General features: G+C 38.8%; 1 protein-coding gene across 3 annotated transcripts in view; it reads right to left on the bottom strand.

Moving 5' to 3' along the window:
- Positions 1–13,625: 13,625 nt before the first annotated feature.
- The window catches only part of LOC100247594 (pentatricopeptide repeat-containing protein At5g09450, mitochondrial), a 37,413-nt gene continuing 25,206 nt past the window's right edge, over positions 13,626–25,832 (bottom strand). For all 3 annotated transcript variants that reach the window (XM_002268916.5, XM_010658370.3, XM_019223178.2), the window contains exon 3: positions 13,626–14,839. In XM_002268916.5, coding sequence (XP_002268952.2) covers positions 13,940–14,839 — 900 coding nt within the window. In that variant the 3' untranslated portion in view covers positions 13,626–13,939. The remainder of the gene's footprint in view (positions 14,840–25,832) is intronic.

Genomic DNA, 25,832 nt, shown 5'->3' with positions numbered 1-25,832 from the left:
AGGCTATTTATGTTTATCTTTTGCTCACCCTTCTCTGGGAATTTTTCTTAATGTTTTCATCTATGCTTTCAACTCTTTTTTTTACGGTGTTAAAGTCCTTGTCTGCGTTTGAGCCTGTGTTGGAGAATGATAGAGGCTTGGATATAAGAGATAAGCCTATCCAGTTCTGGAAGGTTTTGTGCCCAAACAGGATGCCTTCCTTTGCCGCCATGGCATAGGCGGCGCCTCTCTTTTGTGGCCCCCTCCCCTCGCCGGGATACATAGGAGTAGGGGTTCTGGTATAAAAAGCCAGAGTGGAAAGAGAGAAGGGAGTAAGGAGCACTTGATTGGTGAGGACTTCTTGGAGTCTTTTCCGAGAGTGACGAGGAAGACTCTGTTTTGAAGTTTTTCTGGATTTTATAGAAAGGTTGGGTGGCTCGGGTTTGGCCTTCTACAAGGAACACGTTGCATTGTTTCGGCCTGTTCTCCCTCATTCGGGCTCGGAATTGAGCGTCGTTTGTTTTTTTTTTGGATTTCTTATTCTTCGAGGAATCTTCTGGTAAAGTTTTAGAAATTTTCTCAATCAGTTGAACCAGTTGGGAACCGGTTCAATAGGTTCTACTAGGCAGCCCCATTTTAGGAACACGTTGCATTGTTTTGGCCGGTTCTCCCTCATCCAGACTCCAAATTGAGCACCGTTTTTTTTTTTTTGGATTTCTTATTCTTTGAGGAATCTTCTTGTAAAGTTTCAGAATTTTTCTCAATCAGTTGAACTGGTTGGGAACCGGTTCAACAGGCTTTGCTAGGCAGCCCCATTTTATAAACACATTGCATTGTTTTGGCCAGTTCTCCCTCATCCAAGCTCAGAATTGAGCGTAGTTTTTTTGTTGGATTCCTTATTCTTAGAGGAATCTGCTGGTAAACTTTCAAAATTCTTCTCAATCAGTTGAACCAGTTGGGAACCGGTTCAACAAGTTCTACTAAGCAGCCCTAGTTTTAGCATGTTTTGACCCCCATTTTGTTGTGGCTTGAGCCCCTAGGCTCTAAGGCACTTGTGGACCACCTTTAGGGTCAGAGTTTGGTTTGGTTAGATTTCATGTGAGCCCACTTCATGGATGGGAAGAATGTGGATTAAGCGAGCATGGTTTGGTTTGATGGAATTTAGAGGAATGTGTGCAAAAGAAAGCAAACCATTTATTTCATTTCGACATGCTTCCCTCCCTTTTAGGTATGAGATTTAATGCTTGATTGAGAGTGCATGTTGTATGCTTGCATTACTTGCCTCACCTTTTCCTTGCAACCCATGGCTGGGGACCACAGGTATGCACTTCGGCTTTGGATAATGAAATTCACATAAATGCTTGGTGCATGATTGCTATGCATATTTGTTGTGCATTTGAGCTTATTGATTAATCACTTATGCAGCACTTGGCTGGGGACCTCAAGTATGCACTCTGATTTTGACTTGTTGAGTGTATATGCATGCTAAATACTAGGCGGGTCTATGTGATTCATGTCATTTGTTTAGCCCAAGGTTTATTTGATCTTTGACCCATATGCTCCCATATACCCAGTTCATTAGTAGAGACCGAGTTTCGAGCCTAAAGGGGTGCTACCTCGCATGAGGTACCTTCTTGATAGGTAACCTGATCCCCGGACCCAGAATCTAGTTTTCGCAGACCTTTTTTTCCTTACTGGAGTCATGTTGGGGTTTTTGTTCTTACTTAAATTTTCTCCATTTAAAAATAAAAATAAAAAGTAAGTGGCGACTCCAAACAAAACCGTTCTTCACTGGGACGAATTTTTCAAAACTCGAAAACCACTTTTTCTCCACATCATTTGTTTTAATTCGCGAGTCATGCTGGTTGGTGGATCGGGTAAGGGTCCACACATGTACGATCGGACAAGATGTTGCCCCTCACGAAAAGTAGATAGGACAACGATGTGACTGATTGTACAAGTGTGATCTTTATAGAATACAGTACTAAACTGTCAAGACTGAACAAATAGTGTGTGGTTTATGATGAAGACAAGACAATAAACTGACATGATCGATCGTACAATTCCATTCTACTTCAAAAAAACTGACCTATCATGACCAATTCGATAGGGCATGATGTATGACAAGAATAAGACAGGACAACAACCTGACTAATCGTATAGGTGTGATATATGTAAAAATGCGGAATTGAATTGTCATGTCTTATTGGACAGGATGTTATCTCTCATGAAAAGTAGATAGGACAACGATGTGACCGATAGTATAGGTGTGATATCTGAATAATACGATACTGAATTGTCAAGACCAATTGGACAGTGTGTGGTCTATGATGAAGACGAGATAGAACAATGATGTGATTGATCGTAAAGGTCCGTTTTGCTTTGAAAATGGAATTGAACTCTTATGACCAATTCCACGGGGTAAGGTTTATGATGAAGACAAGACGGATAACAAAGTAACTGATTGTACAACTGCAATCTACACCGAAATCATAATTGAATTATCATGTCCGATTGAATAGTGTGCGTTCTGTGATGAAGACGAGAGGAAAACAATGTGACCGATCATATAAGTCCTCTTTACACTGAAAAAGAAACTGAACTGTTATGACCGATCTGACTGGGTACAATCAATCATGAAGAAAAGACAAAACAATGACATGATTGATCATACAAGTGTGGACTATGCCAAAATTGGAACTAAAATGTCATGATCGATTAGTCAGGATGTGGTCAATCATGAAAACCAAACAGGACAACGATGTGACCAATCATAAAGGTGTGATCTTCGCAGAATACGACACTAAACTGTAAAGACTAAACGAAGAGTGTGCAGTCTATGATGAAGACGAAACTCGACAACGACGTGACCAATCATATAGGTCCATTCAACATAAAAAAATGAAACTAAACTGTCATGATCAATCCGACCAATTACAATTTATGACGAAGACCAGATAGGACAACGGCATGATTGATTGTATAGATGCGGTCTACAATGAAATTAGAACTGAATTATCATGATCAATCGGACAAGATGTGGGCTATCACGAAAAAAAAAAGGACAACGATGTGATGGATAAAAAAGGTGTGATCTGTGTAGAATACGATATTGAACTGTCAAGACCAATCAGAAAGTGTGCAGTCTATGACAAAACGAGATAAGAAACTGACATGACTGATTGTATAGTTCCACTTTCCTCCAAAAACAAAACTGAATAGTCATGACCGATCCAATAAGGTGCGGTCTATGAAGAAGACAACATAAGATAATTATGTAACTAATCGTACAGGTGCGGTCTACGTTAAAATCGGAACTAAACTATTATGACAGATCAAATAGTGTGTGGCCTATGACAAAGACGAGATAGGAGAACGACATGACCGATCGTATGGTTTATGATAAAGATAAAGTAAGACAACGACAATACTGATCCTACAAGTGTGGTCTATGTCGAAATTGAAACTAAACTATCATGATCAATTGAATAGTGTGCAGTTTATAATGAAGATGAGACAGGCAACCGACATGACCGATTGTACAATTATGCTCTACTCCAAAAAAAACAAACTTAATTGTTGTGGTTGATCCGATAGTGTATGGTTCAAGATGAAGACAACACAAGACAACGACGTGACTGATCATACAAATGCGATCTATGCCAAAATCAGAACTGAATTTTCATGATCGATCGAATAAGATGCGACCTATCACAAAAATTAGATAGGATAATGATGTGACCAATCGTACAAGTGTGATTTCCATATAATATAATACCGAATTGCCAAGATCGATCAAATAGTGTGTGGTCTATGATGAAGACGAGACATGACAACAACATGATCAATAATATAGATATGATATATGCCGAAAAAGAAACTGAATTGTTATGACCGATCTAACGAGGTACAGTCTATGATGAAGACTAGATAGGACAATGACACAACTTAGCGAACAAGTGTGATCTATACCAAAATCGGAACTGAGTTATCATGATCGATTGAATAGTGTGCAATTAATGACAAAGACAAGACAGGTCAATGACATAATTGATCGTATAGGTGCGCTTTGCGCTAAAAATGAAATTGAACTGTTATGATCAATCCGACGGGATACAGTCTATGATGAAGACTAGACAGGACAACGATGCGATTGATCATATAGGTGCGATCTGCACTGAAATCGGAACTGAACTGTGATGATCGATCATACAAGATGTGGTCAATCATGAAAAGGAGACAGGACAACGATGTGATCGATCATACAGGTGTGAGCTTCATAGAATACGATACTAAACTGTCAAGATCGATCGGACAGTATGCCGGTTATGATGAAGACGAGACAAAAAACCGATTTGACTTATCATACAATTATGTGCTACTCCAAAAACAAAACTGAACTATCATAATTGATCTGATAGGGTACAGTCTATGACGAAGACAACAAATGACAATGACGTGACAAATCATATAGGTATGATCTACGTCGAAATCAGAACTAAACTATCATGACTGATTAAATAGTTTGCATTTTATGATGAAGATGAGACAACAAAACGATGTGACCGATCGCACAGGTGTAGTCTACGTCGAAATTGGAATTGAACTATCATAACTGATAAAAAAAAAGATGCAGTATATCGCGAAAAATAGATAGGACAATGACATGATCGATCGTACATGTGTGATTTCCATAGAATACGATTTTGAATTGTCAAGACTAATCAAATAGTGTGTAGTTTATAATGAAGACAAAATAGGATAACAACATGACCGATCGTACGGCTCCGCTCTACTCAGAAAATGAAATTAAACTATCATGACCGATCCGACAAGGTACGGTCTATGATAAAGTCCAGACCGGGCAAGAACATGATTGGTCGTACAAGTGCAATCAAAGCTGAAATCGAAACTTAACTGTCATGATCGATCAGACAAAATGTGGTTTATCACGAAAACCAAACAGGGCAACGACGTAACTTATTGTATAGGTGCAGTCTATGATGAAAATGAGATAGGACTACCACATGACTGATCGTATAGGTGCGGTCTATGTTGAAATCAGAACTGAACTGTCATGATCGATCAAACATGATGCGGTTTATCACAAAAAGCAAACAAGACAATGATGTGATTGATCGTATAGGCGTGATCTTCATAGAATACAATACTAAAATGTCAATACTAATTGAACAGTGTGCGGTCTATGATGAAGACAAGACAGAACAATGACATGACCCATCATATAGGTTTGCTCTACATTGAAAATGAAACTAAACTTTTATGAACGATCTGACGGGATACGGTCTATGATGAAGATCAAACAAGACAACAATGTAACTAATCATACTGGTACTGTCTACATTGAAAAATAGAACTGAATTGTCATGATTAATAGGAAATGATGCGGTTTATCACGAAAAATAGATAGGACAATGACCTAGTGAACAATAATAATCATGTCTTGTTGTACCCTAGACTTATTTAGTTACATTTTAATGTATACACTTAATCCCTTGAAGTTGTATACTATCCACAATATAAATGTATTCACAATTATATCAACTACAAAAGCAATATAACTAGTCGACCATGAACACATCTTTATCAATGTAACTAAAAAAAATTCTTCCATTTGAGCTCATGCCTTTTAGATCCAAATTAATTGTTTTCCCAATATGTCCCATAAGGATAAATTATTTCATTTCCATTGGAAACATACCAAAGTACCAACATTAATTTGTCACCTCAAAACATAGTCAAAAGTACAAAGAGTACAATAAGCCCTAAGGATCTCACACAGTGAGGATACAGGGATTAATCACTCACTTTCCTTATTAGTCACATTCAAACACATGAAGTGTGAAATACATGCTATGGTGGTTTCTCTCCACTTAGAGAGTGTATGTCAAACTACCACCATATGGACCTCAACTAAGAGCTTTACACCATCAGCTCGTTTGAGTTTTGCATCTATGGTTCTTCTTAAACCTTTTATGCTAAAACTCAAGTCCAGTTCAAATAGGCAAATGTAATTGTGGGTGATTACATTCGATCAAGATGTCATTTATTATATACCTCATCTTGATACTTAATCAAGGCAACACTCATTATCTTGTGTATAATATTCACTCATTTATCATCATTAGTATACTGTCTCATCCCAACTCATAAACATATTAACTGGGGCGGTTGCTCGTGTGAGAGAGCTAACCTCTGCCTATTGACATACTTATATATGCAAGTACCAATTACATATTCAATTATATGAATAACAAATACTCATCTCATTTTATCATGTATTAAGTGTCTTTTATCCAATCAATAATGATCCATGACATATGATCCACATATATCATAATCTACACAGTCCCAATGACTTTACATGTACAGAAAACAGGTTTCTTAAAATGTATTTCATGAATGGATGAACAACCATTTCACATGTAGGTAAATATCCAGGATAATTCCTATTTGTGCAATAATATCTCTTTTAAAATTATTCTTGGTATCTATATGTTTAGTTCTTCCATGATATTTCAGATCTTTTACATAAATTGTCCCAAATAAACTGTCACTTTAAACTGTCATTGGCTCAAAAACATCCTTGACTATTCCCAATGTTTGCAAAAATCTTTTCAACCATATAGCTTCTTATATTACAGCTGAACAAATAGTAAATTTAGCTTCGATGGTTAACAAAGCTATACAAATTTGTTTCTTTCTTTTCCATAAGCTGGCACCATTATTAAGCAAGAATGATTATCTAGATGTTGATTTGCACTCATCTAGATCACCTACCTAAACAACATGTGAATAACCCACTAAGTACAATTCTTTGCCTTGATAACAAAAGGAATAGTCCACAATGCCTTTTAGATACAAAAGAATTCTCTTTACTGTTTTTCAATGCATCATTCTAGGATTTTCTTGGTAATAATTCACCATCCTAACAACATAGAAAATATATAGTCTTGTACACATCATAGCATACATTAGATTCCCAATAGCACTGGAGTAAGGAACATTAGTTATTTTTCTCTTTTCTTTTAAAGTCTTTAGACCCATTTCTTTACTTAGGTTTTTACCTCTTACAAATGTAGTGTCAATGGGATTTCAATCTTGCATATTAAATCCTTCAAGGATATTTTTAATATAGTGCTCTTGTAAAAGAGTCACTAGTTTGTGAGAATGATCACTATGAATCTTTACTTCAAGAATGTAAAATGCTTATCCCATATCTTTCATCTCAAAAAAAAAAAAATTGACAACCATCTTTAAATGGTTTGAACAAATTCCAAATCATTTCCAACTATAAGTATATCATCCATGTATAAAGATAATAACATATATTTATCTTTATTTTGCTTAATATAAACATAATTGTCTTCATCAATCATTGTGAAAATATAGGAAGTTATTACACAATGAAATCTTAAGAACCATTGCTTGGATGATTGTTTAAGGCCACAAATCAATCGATTTAACTTGCACACTTTGTGCTCTTGGCCTTAGATAATGAAATCCACTGGTTATTCCATATAGATTCCTTCATTCAACTCTCCATTAAGGAAAGTTGTCTTTATTGGGATTGAGCCCCAAAAAGCAAGACATGATGTAACAAAGTTAGACTTAACTATCCTCTAGCTATCCCCTTGGTATATTGACATTGATTTGAGTATTCAACCCATGTCTCTTACATTGTACATGACTTAGGTGCATTAGGAGTTACACATAAGATACAAGTCATGGGTTCCCTATAAGTAGATAAGTTGTCCATAGTTGGTTCATGGATTTGGGCAATCCAAGTAGTGCACCACCTCCTAATTGAAGGGATGGTTTGTCTTAGCTGTCAAGATGGGTTTCCTATGGTGAGTGTACTAGTGTATGTGATGCACACTGGACAAGACCTACGGTGAATCATGACACAAGGCTATCAATTGTCATGATTCACCAAGCTACTAAACTACATGGACTCTCAACCTTGAGAGAATATTGAGCCTGTGCCTAAATCAACAGGAGGCTTTGACTTATGACTGAAACCCTAAAGTGGTCATATATCTCTATGGATTGGTTCACTATTGATGAAGGTTGGTGGCAACAAGTATTCTTAATAGAGGCACCATGATATCTTATGGGATTGAGACAGTGTGTCCCCTTGGGTGATCCAAACGAAATGTGATCATGAAATTTGTGGCCACAACAATTCCTTTAGTGGGATTTGACATATGCTCCTTGGAGTTAGAGTATGTCAGTTGATCACATAATAAGTGGGATCTGTAACTCAAGGATTTTGAGAGGTATTCTTGATAGGTGATAACACTACCTTGTTAGATTACGAATACTAGTTCATAGGGAGTCTACATGTAGTGGATAATAGGTCACAAACTTGAGCACTTGGTGTCTCGTTGTAATTTACATAGGATACCGGAGTGTAGTTAACTCTTTGTAGTGGAATGTTAAGTCAATTTCAGAATTTGATTCTTAGGGAGCCAGCACTCCTATGGGTCCCAGTGGTCCCTGCTCTAAGCTCATATTCCTTAATGACACGGTTTATGAGGGTTGAATGGGTTTTTAGTTCACTTTTGTGCATAAGGGCATTTTGGTAATTATGCAAGGTTGCACAGGGATAAGTGAGTGACATCTTTGGACTGGGCTAATTGATTAATTAGGGCCTTGTATGGTTAATTAATCAATTAGAAACCTTTTTGGGCTAGATTAAGTGACCCAAGCCCATGGTGGGCTTAAGTCACTTAAGCCTAATAGGAAGCCTATAAATACCCCTTTAAGGGTTAGGGTTTCAAGGTCTTGTCATTCTCCCCTTTAGTCTAGAGAGAGAACCCTAGCCTCTACCCTTGAGATCTCCACCATCTCAATGCTTAAACACAAGGAATAGTCATTGGGCGGCAGATCATAGTGTTTATGAGATCTACTACAACTTTAGGGTTATCTACATCGATTGGAATCAATCCAGAAACATTTGGAACAAAGGTATGTGACTTTATTCTCTAAATGTATGTTTTCTATGGTATTATTATTGTTTTTTAATACTTGTTTATCCATTGTGATAGATTTAGAGAGTCTAGGATAGATTTGTATGCACCCTACATGATCCAGGGCATAGGAATGGAGTAATCTGGGGTTCCAAACAATCTTAGCATCCATTTAGTGTAGCTTTAAATCCATATGAGTTACTATATCTAGAATGAGGCGAATTGAGGCAAACCTAACTATTGGAGAGATGGTTCCTTTATAGTCTATTCCCTTTTGTTGGGTATAACCTTTAGCCATTAATCGAGCTTTATAATTTCCAATGGATCCATCTGTCTTATTTTTATTTTAAGAACCCATTTGTTCCCAATAGCTTTTCAATATAAAGGCAGAACAACCAAGTCCTAGACTTGATTCTTTCACATCGACTCCAATTCCTCTTCCATTGTTTTTCTCCATTCATCCTTAGTCGGACAAGTAAGAGTCTTTGGAACCAATTTAAGCTTAGCATCATCATATTGAGTGACAATATAAAGTTCCTCTTCAATCTCAAATCGTAGTCGAGGAATAATTTATTAAGAACTTTTTCTCAACATCGACTCTTTTACTGTACTTGCTAGAAGTACTAGTTCACTAGATTCAAGCATCAATTGTTGTTCGGGTGTAGATCTTATGCCTGGATTCATCATTATAATAAAGATGTAAATCCCTGTCAATCTCACCCATATATGGGAAATCCTCCTCTAAGAGCGTGACATCTCGTGATTCTAATTCAATTACTGTTCCATTTTCATGCTCAACTATGAACACATACCCTTTGGAGTGTTCATTGTATCTTATAAAGATATATTTCGTTCCTCTAGGACTCAATTTTCCATATTTATGAGAAGTGTTGTGAACATAAGCCATTGACCCCTTACATCACAAATTGCTAGGATTAGGCTTTCGATTATTCCATAACTCATATGTAGTGGATAGAGCAAACTTTGAGGGTACTTGGTTAAGTACATGAGAAGTAGTCAAAATGCGTCTCCTCAACATGAAATTATAGGATTTACTTGAGCTACCATTGACCTAACCATGTCTAACAACATTTTATTCCTCCTTTTTGCAACACGGTTTTGTTGTGGAGTCCTTGGAATAGTCTATTATATACCAATAACCTTTTCATCACATAAATCTTTAAATTTTTCTTATAGGTATTCTCTACCCTGACATGTTCTTTATGTTTTAATCCTTTTGTCCAACTAATTCTTAACTAAATTAATGTGGTGTATGAAACAATCTAATGTTTCTGACTTATGAGAAATCAAATAAACATGACCGTAACAAGTAAAGTCATCTATAAATGTGATGAACTGCAAGGCCCCATACCTTGCTCTAACACTCATAGGATCACAGATGTCAAAACAAATCAATTGCAATAGTGTTTTGGTTCTAGTTCCCTTTCCGAATGGTTTTCTTGTAGTTTTATTAACTAGACAATATTCACAAGTTGGCATATCAATTTTAGTGAATTGACCAAGGAGATTTTCTCTAGTTAGTCCATTCATTCTTCCTTGTCTAATATTCCCAAGTCTATCATGTCATATGATCACATTATCACACATATTTCTAGAAGTAGTCATTAACGAATGATAACTATCATTAGTATTAGATGCCACATAGTTATCAATGTCAAGAAATAAAACCATCCAAAATAAATCCAAAACCAAAGTTCCCGAATACAACTCCATTACTGAATCATGAAATTTAAATTGAAACCTAAATCAAGAAGGATGAACATGAAGACTAAGTTTTATCGAATATTCGAAGCATAAAAAACATCATGTAGGAATAGGGTGCGTCCTCTGCACAATTCCAATTTACACGTTCCAATACCTTTAACCTCAACTTTAAAGATGTGTCCTACATAGATTCATCTTGTACCAAAACTAATTCATCAAAACTTTACATATGCTACTCAGTCTCTAGCTATATGTTTAGTGGGAACTAAGTCTAGTTTGACTCAGTGCACTCACGAGTAAAGTGACCTTTGTTGCCACACTTATAGCATTTGAACTTGCTCTTATCCTTCTTAGCTTGTTTAAACTTCTTGTGTATCTCAATCTTTTCTTTCTTTGAAGCATCATCAAATCTTTTATTCCTCTTAAAGAATTTTCTATTATGCTTAAAGCCGAAAGTTTTGCGTGAACTGGATTTAACTACATAAGCTTGTTCATTAGGCCTAGCAACCACAAGTTGCTTGACTTCCAATTCAAGATGACGAACTATATCATCAAAGGTCTTGACACTCTCATTATGTGTCATGTTCACCACCATGTGTTTCTAACTCTTTGGTAGAGATTTGATGACCGCCTCAACTTGTTGCTCATCATCAAAGACACGCCCAGATGTATTAAGCTCTCTTTATTCTTTTTCATCTCCCTAAGATGTTGTTTCATTGTATGGTTCGATTGCATCTTGTAATTTCCAAATTTCATTACAAGTTCTCTCAACTCTATAGTTGAAAATCCACCATACTTTTCCTTTAGAGTTTGCCACATTTCATGAGCAATTTGGTAAACCTCATACTCAATCAAGAGATCATCTTGCATACAATTTAACAATGTAATGTGAGCTAAAAAAACTATTTTTCTTCCAGGCCATATAAGCCTCCTGATCTCTTCAATGTTGAGCAAAGTTTCTTTATTTAGGTTCTTACATGACATGATTCAGTGTTTCAAGAGCCTCTTGCTCTATAAGGATATATTGGACTTTGCGATGCCAAACCTCATAGTTATCGCCATTCAGTTTCTCATCCTTATTTAATTCTGCTATGATGTTCCTACTTGTAGTCGACATATTCAACTACTTAAAGATATTGCACTAATCTTATTAATTGGTACTTTTCTTGGAGAAAGGCTTTTCTAGAACCATAACCAGAAAATTATGGCTCATCTTTTCTTTTTTCTTTTTTTTTTTCTTTTTTAAATGTCCATTTCAATTTGTCCAAGACTCCTATAGTGAGTGCACTTTGCACCCTCTTTTTTTTTTTTTTCCAAAACATTGTTTTTATTATTATTAATCTAGAATAGTATCCAAAATCATATTTATCCCATTTTTTGTGTATTTATTTTTCAATATTTCTGGAACCACAACCAAAAAAAAATCTTCTTCCTCTTTTGAAACACAAATAAATAAATAAAAATAAAATAATAGCCAAAAAACAACCTAATAGAGTTTTGATACCAATGATGAAAAATAAGGTTTCCTGGTTACCTTCTGAAACGCCCAAGATCCAGATTGGTTGTTTCATTGACCAAATTTTTGCCTCAAGTCATGAATGGAACTACAAATACGAGAACCATTCTTTTTTCACAGCACAAGAGCCTTGACCTTCATTTTCAGGAAAAAAAAAAAAACACTTTGAAGAGAAAAAAAGACTTTTGTTTCTTTAGAAAGAAAATTTGTATTCTTTTTTGGTTTTTCGAGACAGAAGAAAAATATATTTCTTCACTGTCATTTTCAGAGAGAAGAAAAAACACATATTCCTTCTCTCTAGTTTTTTAGAGAGAGAGAGAGTGTTCTCACACATAGAGAGAATAAATTTTATATATATATATATATATAATAGTGGCAATTTCTGAGTAGTTTTAAAGCTTCTAGAAATTGTTTCTCTTATATCTCTCATTTATTGGATTAGGTCGGGTCAACCCACTTTGGCACTATTTAAGAATTAAAATGTAATATATTTTTTATTTTTTAAAAAATATCTAACATTAAGATAAGATATAATTTCTACCACTAGAGTAGTCTTAACACTTACACCCAAAGCCTCTTCCAAAAGTTCCACTGCACTTTAAAGGATAGGAGGAATATTACATATAAGTAGAGATTTCATATATATATTTTTTAATACTAAATATCTCATCACAAGAAATTATAATTATATTTTCTTTAGGAATATTTGGATAGAAGTTAAAATAATCTTCATTTTTACGAAATAATTTTTCATTATTTTAAAATTATAAATATAATCGGTGTGGAAAAAAATATTTTTATACAATTTTTCTCAAAAAAATACTTTGATTAAAATAAAGGAAATATGTGTTCAAAATAACGTAAGTTTTACGAAAGTAGGGTTCAGTTTTTCAGATCAGAGATAACTTTTTACCATCAATCAAATACCCTTTTTCTTGTACCTATTCTAAAAAGGTTGCAATTCCTACGGTGAAGCATAATAGTTTCAGGCAAGCCGCAAGTCGAATCCTGTTGGGTAATTGTTTCTTTCAACAAATTTTATTTTTTTCAGTATAAAAAGAAAAAAGAAATAGGTTGGACAATAAAAAACAAAAAGCATGAGATAAGATATTTTCGAAGCACACTTTTTAACTATTTTCAGTTATTTTTACTAGTTTCTAAAACATTGTTTTAAAAATAATTACATAAATATAAAAAATAATTAAAAAATAAAACATTACATGGAATAGTTATTTTTAAAACCTGTTTAAAAGCATAAAACATTTTATAATCCAAAACAAACTACTATTCTTCAAAAACCATTTTTTATGAATATTTTTAAAAACACTTCCATAGATAATCTTCATCTTTGATGAAAATATCTCAATCCCTTATAGTCTCGGTACAGACAGGTGCTAACTTTGCAGTTTCCATCTTTCCAACAACCATGGACATTTAGAATAATCTCATCCAGAAATAGTAAAAAATTACATCTGCTTTTCGATCAGAAATAATGGAAAAGCGTCAACTCAAAAAAAGGGCTGGAGCTAATGATTGAAATAGAAAAGCTAAAAGGAAACATTGTTTGTGATTTATACAAGGACATGGAAACAAAAGGACTATTTGGATACTCTGCCCGGCGTATGGATTTCCCGTGAGTGCCGCAACTGTACCGTTCTTCCCTCCCTTGCGCAAACACCATAAATCTGCTCATAGGGCGTTGCTGCATAAAAAATCAAATCTGCACTCATCTTGATTCATCTGTGGGAAGGCAGCTCTTCCGAATCAGAAGCTTATGAAAAGTTTCAGCTTCCTCAATCAACCTTAGTTCTGCGAATGCATCCAAAAGTCTATAGAAGACAGAGATATCAAAATCTGTGGTGGTAGATTTCTTCCACTCGTCAATAACAATTCCTACATCTTTAATATGACCAAGCATCACATATGAAGAAAGAATGCACACATAGCTTCTACTTTTTATTTTTTGTTTAGTCATTTTTAAAGATTTCCATATTTGATCAATTTTATCTTTGTTTCCCAATCCTGCATACAGGATAATAAGGAAGTCATATGTTATCCAGTCTCTCTGTGTAGTATTCGTCCCAGCTTCCACTACAGAGTTGGACGCTGAATTTACAAGATGACCTGCCATGATGTATATGTTGGCAAGGTTCCTGTATCTTACCCAACCATCATTAGCACTAGAGTTATTACTCATTTCCTTGAGAATCCTTCTAACTCCATCAATATCCAGAGTTGCAGCACATGAACTTACCCATAGATTGTAAGTGAAGAGATCCGGTACAACCTTCTGGCGTTTTAGCTCTTCAACAACTAAAGAAACCTTCTCCACCTGACCAACTGACATGTACAAAGTCATCATCTCATTGTATAAAAGGATGTTCAATGGTACATTTGACTCCTTAATTCTTTCATAGAGTTCCTCAGCCTTCTCGGCTAGTTTTGCCCCTGCATAAGAGTGAAGAAGCGCGGTGTAGGTTTCACTGGTTTTTGCTGCAGAAGGTAAACCTTCAAAGTAGCGCTCAGCAGCATCAATACCAAAAACTCTAGTCATCAAGTCAATTCGAACTGCATTGTCAGAATCTGATAACTCAAATTCATCATGAGAAACCATCCACTCCGATATCTGCAAGCAATTCACAATGATTCCCACCATCAAGTTGATATATGTGCAAAGAGAAAAGATTAAACATTCTCAAAACAAGAGACAGTAAAAAACAATAATAATAATAATAAATAAATAAATAAAAAACTTGGGGGTGTGCTTTTTTTTTTTGTTAAAAAAATGTTAAATGTTTTCTACTTCCACAAAAAGAAACTTTGAAAATGGCACAGAAAACACAAAATGAGAACTGTTTTATGATCATAACAACAATCATATTTAAGTGTGATTAGATGAACACAATAATCCCACTCAACATCTTTTATTAACATTGCAGAAGAGAAAATGAATAGAAATTAATCATGGGATCATGTGACATAAGATATCACCTGGAACAAACATTTAAGTGGTCCAGTCTTTCCATGTACAGGAAATGACCTAAGTATCTTTTGAGCATTTAAGTGGTTAACAAGTGAAAGGGTATATTTGTATTTTCCAATTCTTTTCATAAATAATAAAGGTGTAGAAATAGTTTGGAATTGTTCCTCTGTTCTTTTCTTTTTTCTTTTCCTATTTTTCTTTTTCTTTTTCTTTTTTTCTTTCTTTTTTTCCCCCTTTTGTCTCAAATAACTTGGTATAAGAGCCCTCAACTAGTCCCCATGTCCCCAAAGGCAGTATATAAGGTTTATGCCGTAAGATTTACAAGCAAACCACAACTAGGGTGGTTGTTTCCATTGTTACATAATTTCAAGACCACAATGGATTTATGGTAAGCTTGTTTATTTACAACAGAATGGTACACAAAATCAATAGATCTCAATGAATACAATAGGATTTATGACATAGAAACCATTAATAGTTCTAGAACTTGTTCAAAACCAACTACTAGTATAGGGGAGTTATTGAAATCATTGAATTTGAAATATGGTAAAGTAGCTCTTGTATAGAAAAGTACTCCTTTATGGGTGTCGCAATGGCTCTATTTGTTGTATTCCTTTCTATTATTTTAGAGATTTATAATTCTTTTTATTGGACAGAATTTCACTGAATTAGTTACACAAGAATTGCTCCTAGCTTTTCAATACCAAGTGATTGTAGCCCATTCCATTTTGGTAATTCAACCGCAGAATGTCTTTGTTTCCACAACATGACTATGTAACTTGTTATAATTGATCTTATTGACAGTACATAAAATGGGTTTCTCATCTTGATAGAAATGGTTCTACCTCATCAAATATTCATTCTAGAATCATCACAAAGAGAATATTCAAGAAGCCTATAAACATAAAGACAAATGCAATAACTTGATATTTTGGCATTATCATCATAAAGAAGAGCTTCCAGATTGTTATTCTTTTGTATCTTCATATAAGATTATCATGAATCAAAGGATTAAGAATTTTAAATGTTCTATTACACATATGTTGAAATTGGTATTTGAGTTTTTCTACTTGAGCTATATGAGATGAAATTCTCACATATGATTGGATGTCATTAGTTCATTAGTTTAGCTATTTCAATAAGGTCTATGATAGTTTTTAGCGATGTTAAGAGAGAGAGTGAGAGAGTGCGAGAGCGAGGGTAAGGGCGACGACGACGAGGTGGAATCGAAATGGAGAAGAAAGAGCTTCGGGGTGGAATCGAAAATCTTTGAAGTAGAGGTGGAGAAGAGAAGAGGTAAAACCCTACTCTTCATTGTGGAAAGTAAAAGAGGAGTGTCCTCATGGGTTAGACTGGGGCCGGCAAGCGTTGGGATTTTTCTGGAAGGGTTGGACCAGTGCGTTAAGGATGGGAAAGACGACAAATGGGAGAAGGGCTGGAAGGAAAAGGGGAGAAGGTACTCCATGGCGCATGAAGTTAATAAGGCGGGGAGCTTTATCCGGTTAGGGGTCGTAGATGCGGAGGAGAAAAGGTATAGCATTTACATCCCGAGAGGCAGAGAGGGAAGAGAGGGATGGTGAGTTATGGCGGAAGCGGTGCAGAACTTGTATACGATGATTAACAGAAGGGAGGAAAAAAAGGACAAGCCGACCCCTGAAAGAGTGAAAGCTGAAATGGGAAAGAGATGGGGGAATAGGAATAGCATCTCGGCCAGGATGGAGATAAAGGGAGAGGACATTTGCAGAAATGTGGATAGATTGGGACAATGCTTGGTGGGAAAATGGAACCCTAAGGTAGCAGGAGGAGAGGATCTGGCAAGGATGGGGTGGCTGATGGCGAGTGTTTGGGGGATAAAAGGGAAGCTAGGGTTGGCCTGGTTGGAAGAGGGTCAGGCCTTATTAGAGTTTGAAAAGGCGGTAGAAGCCAGGAAAGTATTCGCTGTCAAGAAAAGGTTGGTGGGGGGGATTCATATTGATCTGGAGCTATGGAGTCCGAGTTATGGGTGTCTGGAAGAAGGGGAAATAGAAGAGGAAGTTTGGGTGAGGATTAAAGGCTTGCCTCTGTCGCTTTGGGTTCCTAATATTTTGCGAAGGGTGGGAGATGAGTGTGGGGGCTTTGTAGCCATGGACGCTCCGACGGAAAAAATGGAAAATCTCCGGTGGGCGAGCATCCTGGTGAAGACGAAGAGAGGCGAGCTGCCAAGCTCGTTAGAAATTGGAATCGAAGAGACTATTTATCATCTCCCGCTATGGTGGGAAGTGTTGCCGTTGATTAGACAGAAGCCGGAGGACCGCCGGGACTCAACAGATTGTGGCAGAGGAGAGGAAAGGGGCGACGGAGGTGCACGAGCTGGCAGGCGAGTGGAGGAGTGGGGCAGCGCAGGTCTCGAGGTACTGCTACGGTCAGACGATGGGATGGAAGGGCAGTTGGATGGGATGGGTAGGGTCTCGTCGGTGGGCCGGATCCAATTTGGGTATATGCTCCGGGATTCAGCGGGTGGGGCGGAAGACGGGTCATCCTTGGATGGGCTTAATGAATTCAACTTGGGCCTAAGGAGGGATGGGGGGCCTAGTCTGCAATCAACATTTGAAGTAGTAATGGCAAAAGAGGCTGGAGGTGGTGGGCTTGGGCCGATGGGCAGGACGAAAGGTCCAAAAGGTAAGGAGAAGGTATTAGAGGAGAAGCCTGGGCCGCGTTTTGGGCCATGTTTGGACCAAAGTAAGTGCAGCGGGCCGTCATCGAGCTGTTTGAAGGAGTTTGGGGCGCAGCCTGGTGGGCCTTCAGTCAAGAAGAGAAAAGGCTTAGTGGAGAATCAGCCTAAAATAGGCCCGATGGAGGTTTTAGCTTAACCTGGGCTTTCTGGTGAAGCTAACTTTGAGCTAGAGTTTCTAAAAGCGCGGGAGAAGGAATCTGAGAGTGATCAGAAGGCTAATCATCTCTATGCGTTGGCAAACAGTGCTCTAGAGGATGAAGCTTTGAGGTATGAGGCTTTCTCAACTTTAGGGGGTTTATGGGACTCGAGGAATTCTTCTCATTCTTCTTTGCTTTCATTTGGTCGGACTCCAGAGGGGGAGTTCTTTGATCATTCTGGGGTGATAAGGGAGGCTTGCCAGATTGGCAATGAATCAAATGGGCAAGGTGCAGCTGGTACTAGGGAGATTGGTAATGCATGCTGGGAGTTGGTTGAGTTTAAAGGCCCCATATCAACGGCAAGGGAACTAGAGGGGGGATCATCACAGTATGAGCTACAAGAAGAAAGGAGGGAAGGGGACCTGGACTGGCAAGAAAGTAATCTAGCAAGGTTCAGCCAATTCTTGGGTTTTTCAACTGATGGTCTGGAAAAGGATATTTTAAATTTTTTGGCCAAAATCAGGAAAAGGAGGGAAAAGATCCATAGCAAAGGATTATTGGAAAAATCGAGGTTTGAAAGGGAGTTAAAGAGGTTGGAATGCTTAGTTAACTATGAGGGGGATGGCAAAAAGAAATGTCCTATCCAGGGCAGAGGGGTGCAGACTATGATTGTTTAATGAATCTCAAGTTGTTAAGCTGGAATGTGAGGGGGGTGAACGAAAGCACGAAAAGGAAAGTAATTAAATTGATAATTAGGAAGCAGAAGGTGGATCTCTTCTACATTCAGGAGACAAAAATTCAGGCTATGACTGACAGGGTGGTGAGAAGTTTAGGGTCGGGTAGATTTTTAGATTGGAAGGCCCTGAATGCGTGTGGCTCGGCTGGTAGTATCTTGATTTGTTGGGATAAAAGAGCTCTGGATTTGTTGGAGTGGGAGGAGGGTCAGTTCTCTTTATCCTGCAGATTCAGGATAGTGAAGAATGGGGTGATTTGGGCTTTTACGGGTGTATATGGCCCGTTCACTAGAATTGAGAGGGAGTGTTTGTGGGAAGAAGTAGGGGCGATTAGAGGAATTTGGGAAGGGCCTTGGTGCCTAAGAGGTGATTTCAACATCACCCTGGCTCAATGTGAAAGAAGCAGGCAAGGGAGAATAACCTCAGCTATGAGGAGGTTTGCGGAAGTAGTAGACGAGCTAGGTCTTGTGGACTTACAGCTGCAAGGGAGAGCCTTCACGTGGAGTGGGGGCCTGAATAGTCTTTCAAGGGCTAGACTAGATAGATTTCTGGTCTCTCCCTACTAGCTTGATCAGTTTAGTAAGGTGAGTCAAAGAAGGCTTCCTAGGCCGACTTCGGACCACTTTCCAGTATTACTTGAGGGGGGTAGCTTGAGGAGAGGGCCTACCCCTTTCAGATTCGAAAACATGTGGTTCAAAGTTGAGGGGTTCAAGGATTTAATCCGTAATTGGTGGCGAGGGATAGAGGTCAGTGGCAGCGCCAGTTTTAGATTGTCTGCGAAATTGAAGGAGTTGAAGCAAAAGCTTAAAGCTTGGAATAGGGAGGAGTTTGGAAATCTGGAATGTAATAAGGAGGCTGCACTCCATCAAGTGGAGTATTGGGACAGAGTGGAGGATGAGAGAAGCTTGACAATGGAGGAATTAGCTTGTAAGAAGGAAGCCAAGGAGGGTTATGCCAAGTGGGTAGATCTGGAAGAAACTCACTGGAGGCAGGTGTCAAGGGAATTATGGTTAAGGGCAGGGGATAGAAACACAAGATATTTCCACCGTATGGCTTCTGCCCATAGAAGAGTCAACTACATGGATAGAATTAAGATTAATGGGATTAGGCTGACAGAGGAGCGTGAAATTAAAGAAGGGGTAGCGAATGCATTTCAACATCAATTCTCAGAAAGTTCGGGGTGGAAGGCGGACATTGGAAGCCTTCCTTTTAATCAAATTTGCTTGCAAGAAGCGGAGACGTTGGAGCTTCTCTTCACTGAGGGTGAGGTTCAGACGGCCCTAATGGAAATGAATGGGGATAAAGCCCCAGGCCCTGACGGGTTCTCTTTATTCTTCTAGCAATGTTGCTGGGATTTTGTTAAGGAGGAAATCTTGGAGATGTTTAAGGAGTTTCATGACCAGAATATGTTCCTCAAGAGTATTAACAATACTTTTCTGGTGCTGATTCCTAAGAAAGGAGGGGCTGAGGATCTAGGGGACTTTAGACCTATCAGCCTTTTGGGGGGTCTCTATAAGCTGTTGGCAAAGGTGTTGGCCAACATGCTTAAGAAAGTGATAGGAAAAGTTGTCTCCCCTTATCAGAACTCGTTTGTCACGGGAAGACAGATTCTTGACGCCTCTCTAATAGCAAATGAAGTGATCGACGCCTGGAATAAGAGGGGGGATAATGGGGTTATCTGCAAGTTAGATATAGAGAAGGCCTATGATAGTATTAATTGGCAGTTCCTTTTGAAGGTCATGGAAAAAATGGGGTTTGGTTCTAAGTGGCTGAAGTGGATGTGGTGGTGTATCTCCACAGCCAAATTCTCAGTTATGGTGAATGGAACTCCAGCTGGTTTCTTTTCAAGCTCAAAAGAGTTGCGGCAAGGGGACCCCTTGTCCCCTTACCTTTTTGTCATGGGGATGGAAGTGTTGAGCGTTCTTCTCAGAAGGGCTATGGAGGGGGGCTTTATCTCAGGGTGTAAAATTCAGCGTGGTAGAGGGAGGGCTGCCCACGTTGCCCATCTGCTCTTTGCCAATGACACTATTGTCTTTTGTGAGGCTAAGAAGGAGTACTTAACAAACTTGAGTTGGATTTTGTTCTGGTTTGAAGCCGTTTCAGGGTTAAGAATTAATTTGGCTAAAAGTGAGATCATTCCAGTAGGGGAGGTGAAAGGGATAGAGGAGCTGACTGTGGAGTTAGGGTGTAGGGTGGGGCAGCTGCCGACAGTGTATTTGGGGCTGCCTCTGGGGGTGCCTAATAAGGCTGTTTATGGGTGGGATGGGGTAGAAGAGAAAATGAGAAGGAGGCTTGCCCTTTGGAGGAGTCAATATATCTCAAAGGGCAGGAGAATCACACTAATCAGGAGTACAATGGTTAGCATGCCAGTAGAGGTTTTCTCAGTTTTTTTGTATCAAGTTTGTACATTTTGGGGAGGACTTCTCATCTTTCTCATGTTTTTCTATTTTAATACAATTGTTCGTTTCTAATGAAAAAAAAAAAAAAAAGTACATGCACAAATGCATTTTTGAAGGGCAATAGGAAGGTTAACATTGATATCAAAAACGTTGAAGGAAAGAAAAAGAACATGATAATTACTTAAAGAAGGGCATTATGTGACACCACTACATCATTTCTTTTACCTCGAATACAAATAGTAATCCTTATGACATGTATTAATGTTGTCATTTAATGGATGTGTCTAATACAATAAGTATTACCATATGAAAAAATAGGAATGAAAACAGCTAAAGATGGAATTAAAGATTGTTCTTCCTTTTTCCCCTAAAGACGATTCATTTTAGTATAGAAACTAAAGAACATACTCACAAAAGGTAACATTCATGGAGGGGATTGCTCTTCAATTATACGAATGATCTTTTGTGTAGAAAAATAACCTAAGAACATACAATTTAAACCTTTTGTGCTAGTTTGTGGCTAGGAGAACAAGGAGTTGAAACATAAAATACACGCCCAAACATTTAGAGGGATAAAGGGAGAAATGACACAACCTCAAGGATAAAAAGCTTTAGGAAGAGAGAGAGAGAGAGAGATTTTCACTTAAAGAAGCTTTGTATGGCTTAAATAGTCTCTGAGAGCATTGCTTGAGAGGTTTTACTAAACTTTTACTAAGTTTGATTTATCTGAAGTTAGGCAAACCACACTTCATTTGGCAAACATAAAGATGATAAGACTACCGTTTTAAACATGTTAATGACATTGTGTTAACTCGTAATGATACATTTGAAAGTTCCCTCTCTGAGACATAACTAAGAAGAGAGTTCGAAATCAAAGTCCGGGTCACCTAAGATATTTTCTTGGATTTGCAATAGCTTAATCTAATAAAGGATTTTTTTTTTCTCCAAAAGGAAATATGTGTTAGATTAGTTCATAGAAACTAGGATGCTAGGATATAAAAGCAAAATGAAAATTTTGGCCCCTAAAAATTCGAATTGTTGATTGTGGTCATTTGGTTCTATGGTTGGATTGTGATCGTGAAGGAGAAAATATATGTTTTGAAGTGGTAATTTACTAGGATTCTAGGAATCAATATTGTTGATGTTTGAGTGAAGATGAAGTGCAAAGTTGAAAGGATTATTGTGGAGAAAAAGTATTTTTCAGGTAGAGTTTGAAGGTTTGAATGGTGGAACTTGGGTATCGGTAACAGAGAGGAGCCGAGGTTTCGTAGTTTCAATAGGATTTGACTTGGAGGAGCTGGTTTGGTTGATGGAGCATTTGAAGAAAGTTGTGGAGGTGGAGGCTTCCAGGGGTTTTGTAAGAAAGATCAGGGGCAAGACTAAGACCCTCTTGATGGAGATATGCTTCAATAACAGAGGGAGGTTCATGAAAATTACAGAATTTGTTACAAAAAGGAAACCTTTATTTCTTGTCGTCCCCGAGGGCGTCAAAGGGAAAGGATGGGAAGATCTTAGGAAGGCGATCCTATCAGTGCAAGAGTATTCTGAACGAGACGGAGGAGCTTCGAAGGAGAAGAATGGTGATATCCGGATGAATAGGGACACTTTCAAAGGAGGAAATGTCATATGCAGAAGTGGTGACAGAGGCTGGTTTGAGGACTGGAGGTACGTTGTCAGCTGGAAAATGGGCCAGAGCTGTAATATGTGAAAGCCAAGAAAAAGTCCAAGACTGGACTCACGAAGGAAGAGTCATTGCGAGGATGATGGGGATGAAAGGAATGGTGTCCATAAATCCCATTTCCGCTTTCAAAGGATGCTTCTTTGTGAGTTCAACAAGGAGAGCGGAAAGAGTTCATGATCAGGGAAGACTTTCAGTGAAAGGAAGGACGATTCTGCTAAGGAAATGGTCGCCCAAGGAAAATATGGTGGTTCAAGGAAAGTTCAGGAGGGGCTGGCTAGTATTGAAAGGTCTCCCTTTCCATTTGTAGGATGAAGTTCAGTTGAATTTCATTTTGAAGAAATGGGGGAGGGTAACGAAGGTGGCAAAGGAAACTTTGAAGCTGGTGGACTTGACGAGGGCGAAGCTGTGGGTGGAAATGCTTCCAAATGTCGTGTTACCAGCGTTGCTTGAGGTGGAAGATGGGGAATGGTCCTATACAGTAGCAGTTTTAGTCACCGAAGAAGATGAAGATGCCGACGCTGTCACGTCTGAGGTAAACCGTAGCAGGAACGAGTGGGTGAGAGTGGGAGGTTGCGTCTCTCAGTTGTCAAAAGTTGCAGAAGGGCTACGAGGTAGCGTTAGGGACATTGAGTGCTACAGCAAGAGGCGTCTTCCCCGGGCACGTTATCGGCAATCAAGGACGTGTTTGGCGGATAAAGGGGAGATAGGAGGGGGATGGAGCAGATCGGGCCAAGCTGAAGCAAATTTTATTGGGCCCGAGCATGAGTCCTCTTTTATAGCCCACAAGGTTAGGGCCCAAAGTGGGATGAGGCATCGTGGGCTTCAAGATGGCCCAGATGCTCCTCAAGCCCACCAGTCTGCATTGGCTTCGTCCCTTTCTCCCCAGCGAGCTGCTTCTTCTACAAAGGCGATCGCGACGCTCTGTCCAGACGGTGCAAGGGCCGGCGCCGAGGTTTTCTTTGGAGAAGAAGGTCGGACCGTTGAGCTAAAGGCCCAGTCCCCTCCCAACCCTAGGCCATTGTCAGACAACACCGTGGGCTGTAAGTTTAAAGGCCCGTCGGGGTTGGGCCAAAACTTAGGAGGAACGAAGCCCTCTGGTATGGAAGTCTGGTCGCGAAGGGAAGAAATCGAAGCAAGGAAGGGGAAAGCCCCCGCGGTTCACATGAGAGATGCTACGCAGGAGGAAGAGACGGCAATTTCAAAGAAGACATGGTCTACCCTCTTCCCTCCAAGAGCTGATCGACGACAGGGACATCGGTGCTGCAGTGAGCCTATTTTCACATAGGGTTCGTCGTCGTCAAGTGAAGATCGCAACATGGAAGAGGAGTTTGGGATGGGCTTTCAGATGGAGCGAGGAATCAGAGTGAATCCTCTCTCCAGATGTCCTCTGTCTGGTATTCTTTCGAAGGAGGACACCTCGGCGAGCCGCGTTGAAGTCAAAGGAGGGCTAACGGGACGAGTGGGGTTTGATCCTCGTGGCTATTCAGACATGGGTTCACCTTCTAATTCAATAATCAGAGGTAAAGGACTCATCTTTGAGGGGTTTTGCGAAATTCCGGGAGCCAAAAACTTGGAGGTATGTCAGCCCTCTCCTTCTCAGCCACCCGAGTCACCTTCTTTTCCTTCCTGTAGTCCGGATTCTCCTTTGACGAATCCCTCTGGTCCTATTCTTCCCAATTCAGTCCCTCTTCCTCAGTCTCCTACGGAAAACCAAGGCATCTCAAAAAAATTTTATGAAAAAGGAGGTGTTGACTATTTAAATCATGGTGACATACCTGACTGTGTTGAGGAGAAGAACCAGTGCGCTTTATCTAACCAAATGACAGAGAGTTGTACCCCTAAGGATTCTATTGTCAGGTCGCATAAGGAGGTTTCAGGTGATTTCCTTATTGATGGTCTGTCCCCCGGGAAAATGGCCAAAGTGCGAGAGGTATTATGCTCTCTTGACATTAAGGTGTATTCTAGGAGGAAGAGCAGAGGCCCCACAGGGCATTGAGACATGTTGGTTTTGGCTCGGAAGGTTAGGGTCTTTGTGTTTTCCCATGAAAATTATTAGCTGGAACGTTAGGGGTTTGAGTTCAAGGAATAAGCGTAGGATGGTTAAAGATTTTCTTAGGTCAGAGAATCCGGATGTTGTGATGATTCAGGAATCAAAAAAGGAGAATTGTGATAGAAGGTTTGTGGGTAGTGTCTGGACGGTCAGAAATAAGGATTGGGTTGCTCTTCCGGCGTCTGGGGCATCAGGTGGGATTTTGATCATCTGGGATTCAAAAAATCTGCGTAGAGAGGAGGTGGTAATAGGATCTTTCTCAGTCTCAGTCAAGTTCTCTTTGGACAGTTGTGGACCTCTTTGGATTTCTGCTGTTTATGGTCCAAACAGTCCCTCACTTAGGAAGGATTTTTGGGTGGAACTTTTTGACATTTATGGATTAACTTATCCGCTATGGTGTGTGGGCGGTGATTTTAAGGAGAAGCTCAGAAAAAATGGGGGGTTCTAGCCTAACTCCAAGCATGAGGGACTTTGATAGTTTTATTAGAGAATGTGAATTACTTGACCCACCTCTTCGGAATGCTTCATTCACTTGGTCAAATATGCAAGAATCTCCCGTGTGTAAGAGATTGGACCATTTTCTCTACTCAAATGAGTGGGGGCTGCTCTTTCCCCAAGGCCTTCAAGAAGCCTTAATCAGAAGGACATCGGATCACTGGCCAATTGTTATGGATACCAACCCGTTTATGTGGGGGTCAACACCTTTTAGGTTTGAGAATATGTGGTTACAACACACTAATTTCAAGGAGAACTTTAGAGATTGGTGGAGTGGGTTTCAAGGAAACGGATGGGAAGGTCATAAGTTCATGAGGAGACTTCAATATGTTAAAGCTAAATTGAAGGAGTGGAATAAGTTTTCTTTTGGAGAGCTTAAAGAAAAGGAAAAAAGTATTCTCAACGATTTAGCTAACTTTGACGCCAT

This window comes from Vitis vinifera, chromosome 11 (assembly GCF_030704535.1).
Source record: "Vitis vinifera cultivar Pinot Noir 40024 chromosome 11, ASM3070453v1".
In the NCBI taxonomy this organism is placed as follows: domain Eukaryota; kingdom Viridiplantae; phylum Streptophyta; class Magnoliopsida; order Vitales; family Vitaceae; genus Vitis; species Vitis vinifera.
This window is presented reverse-complemented; position numbering and strand designations above follow the sequence as displayed.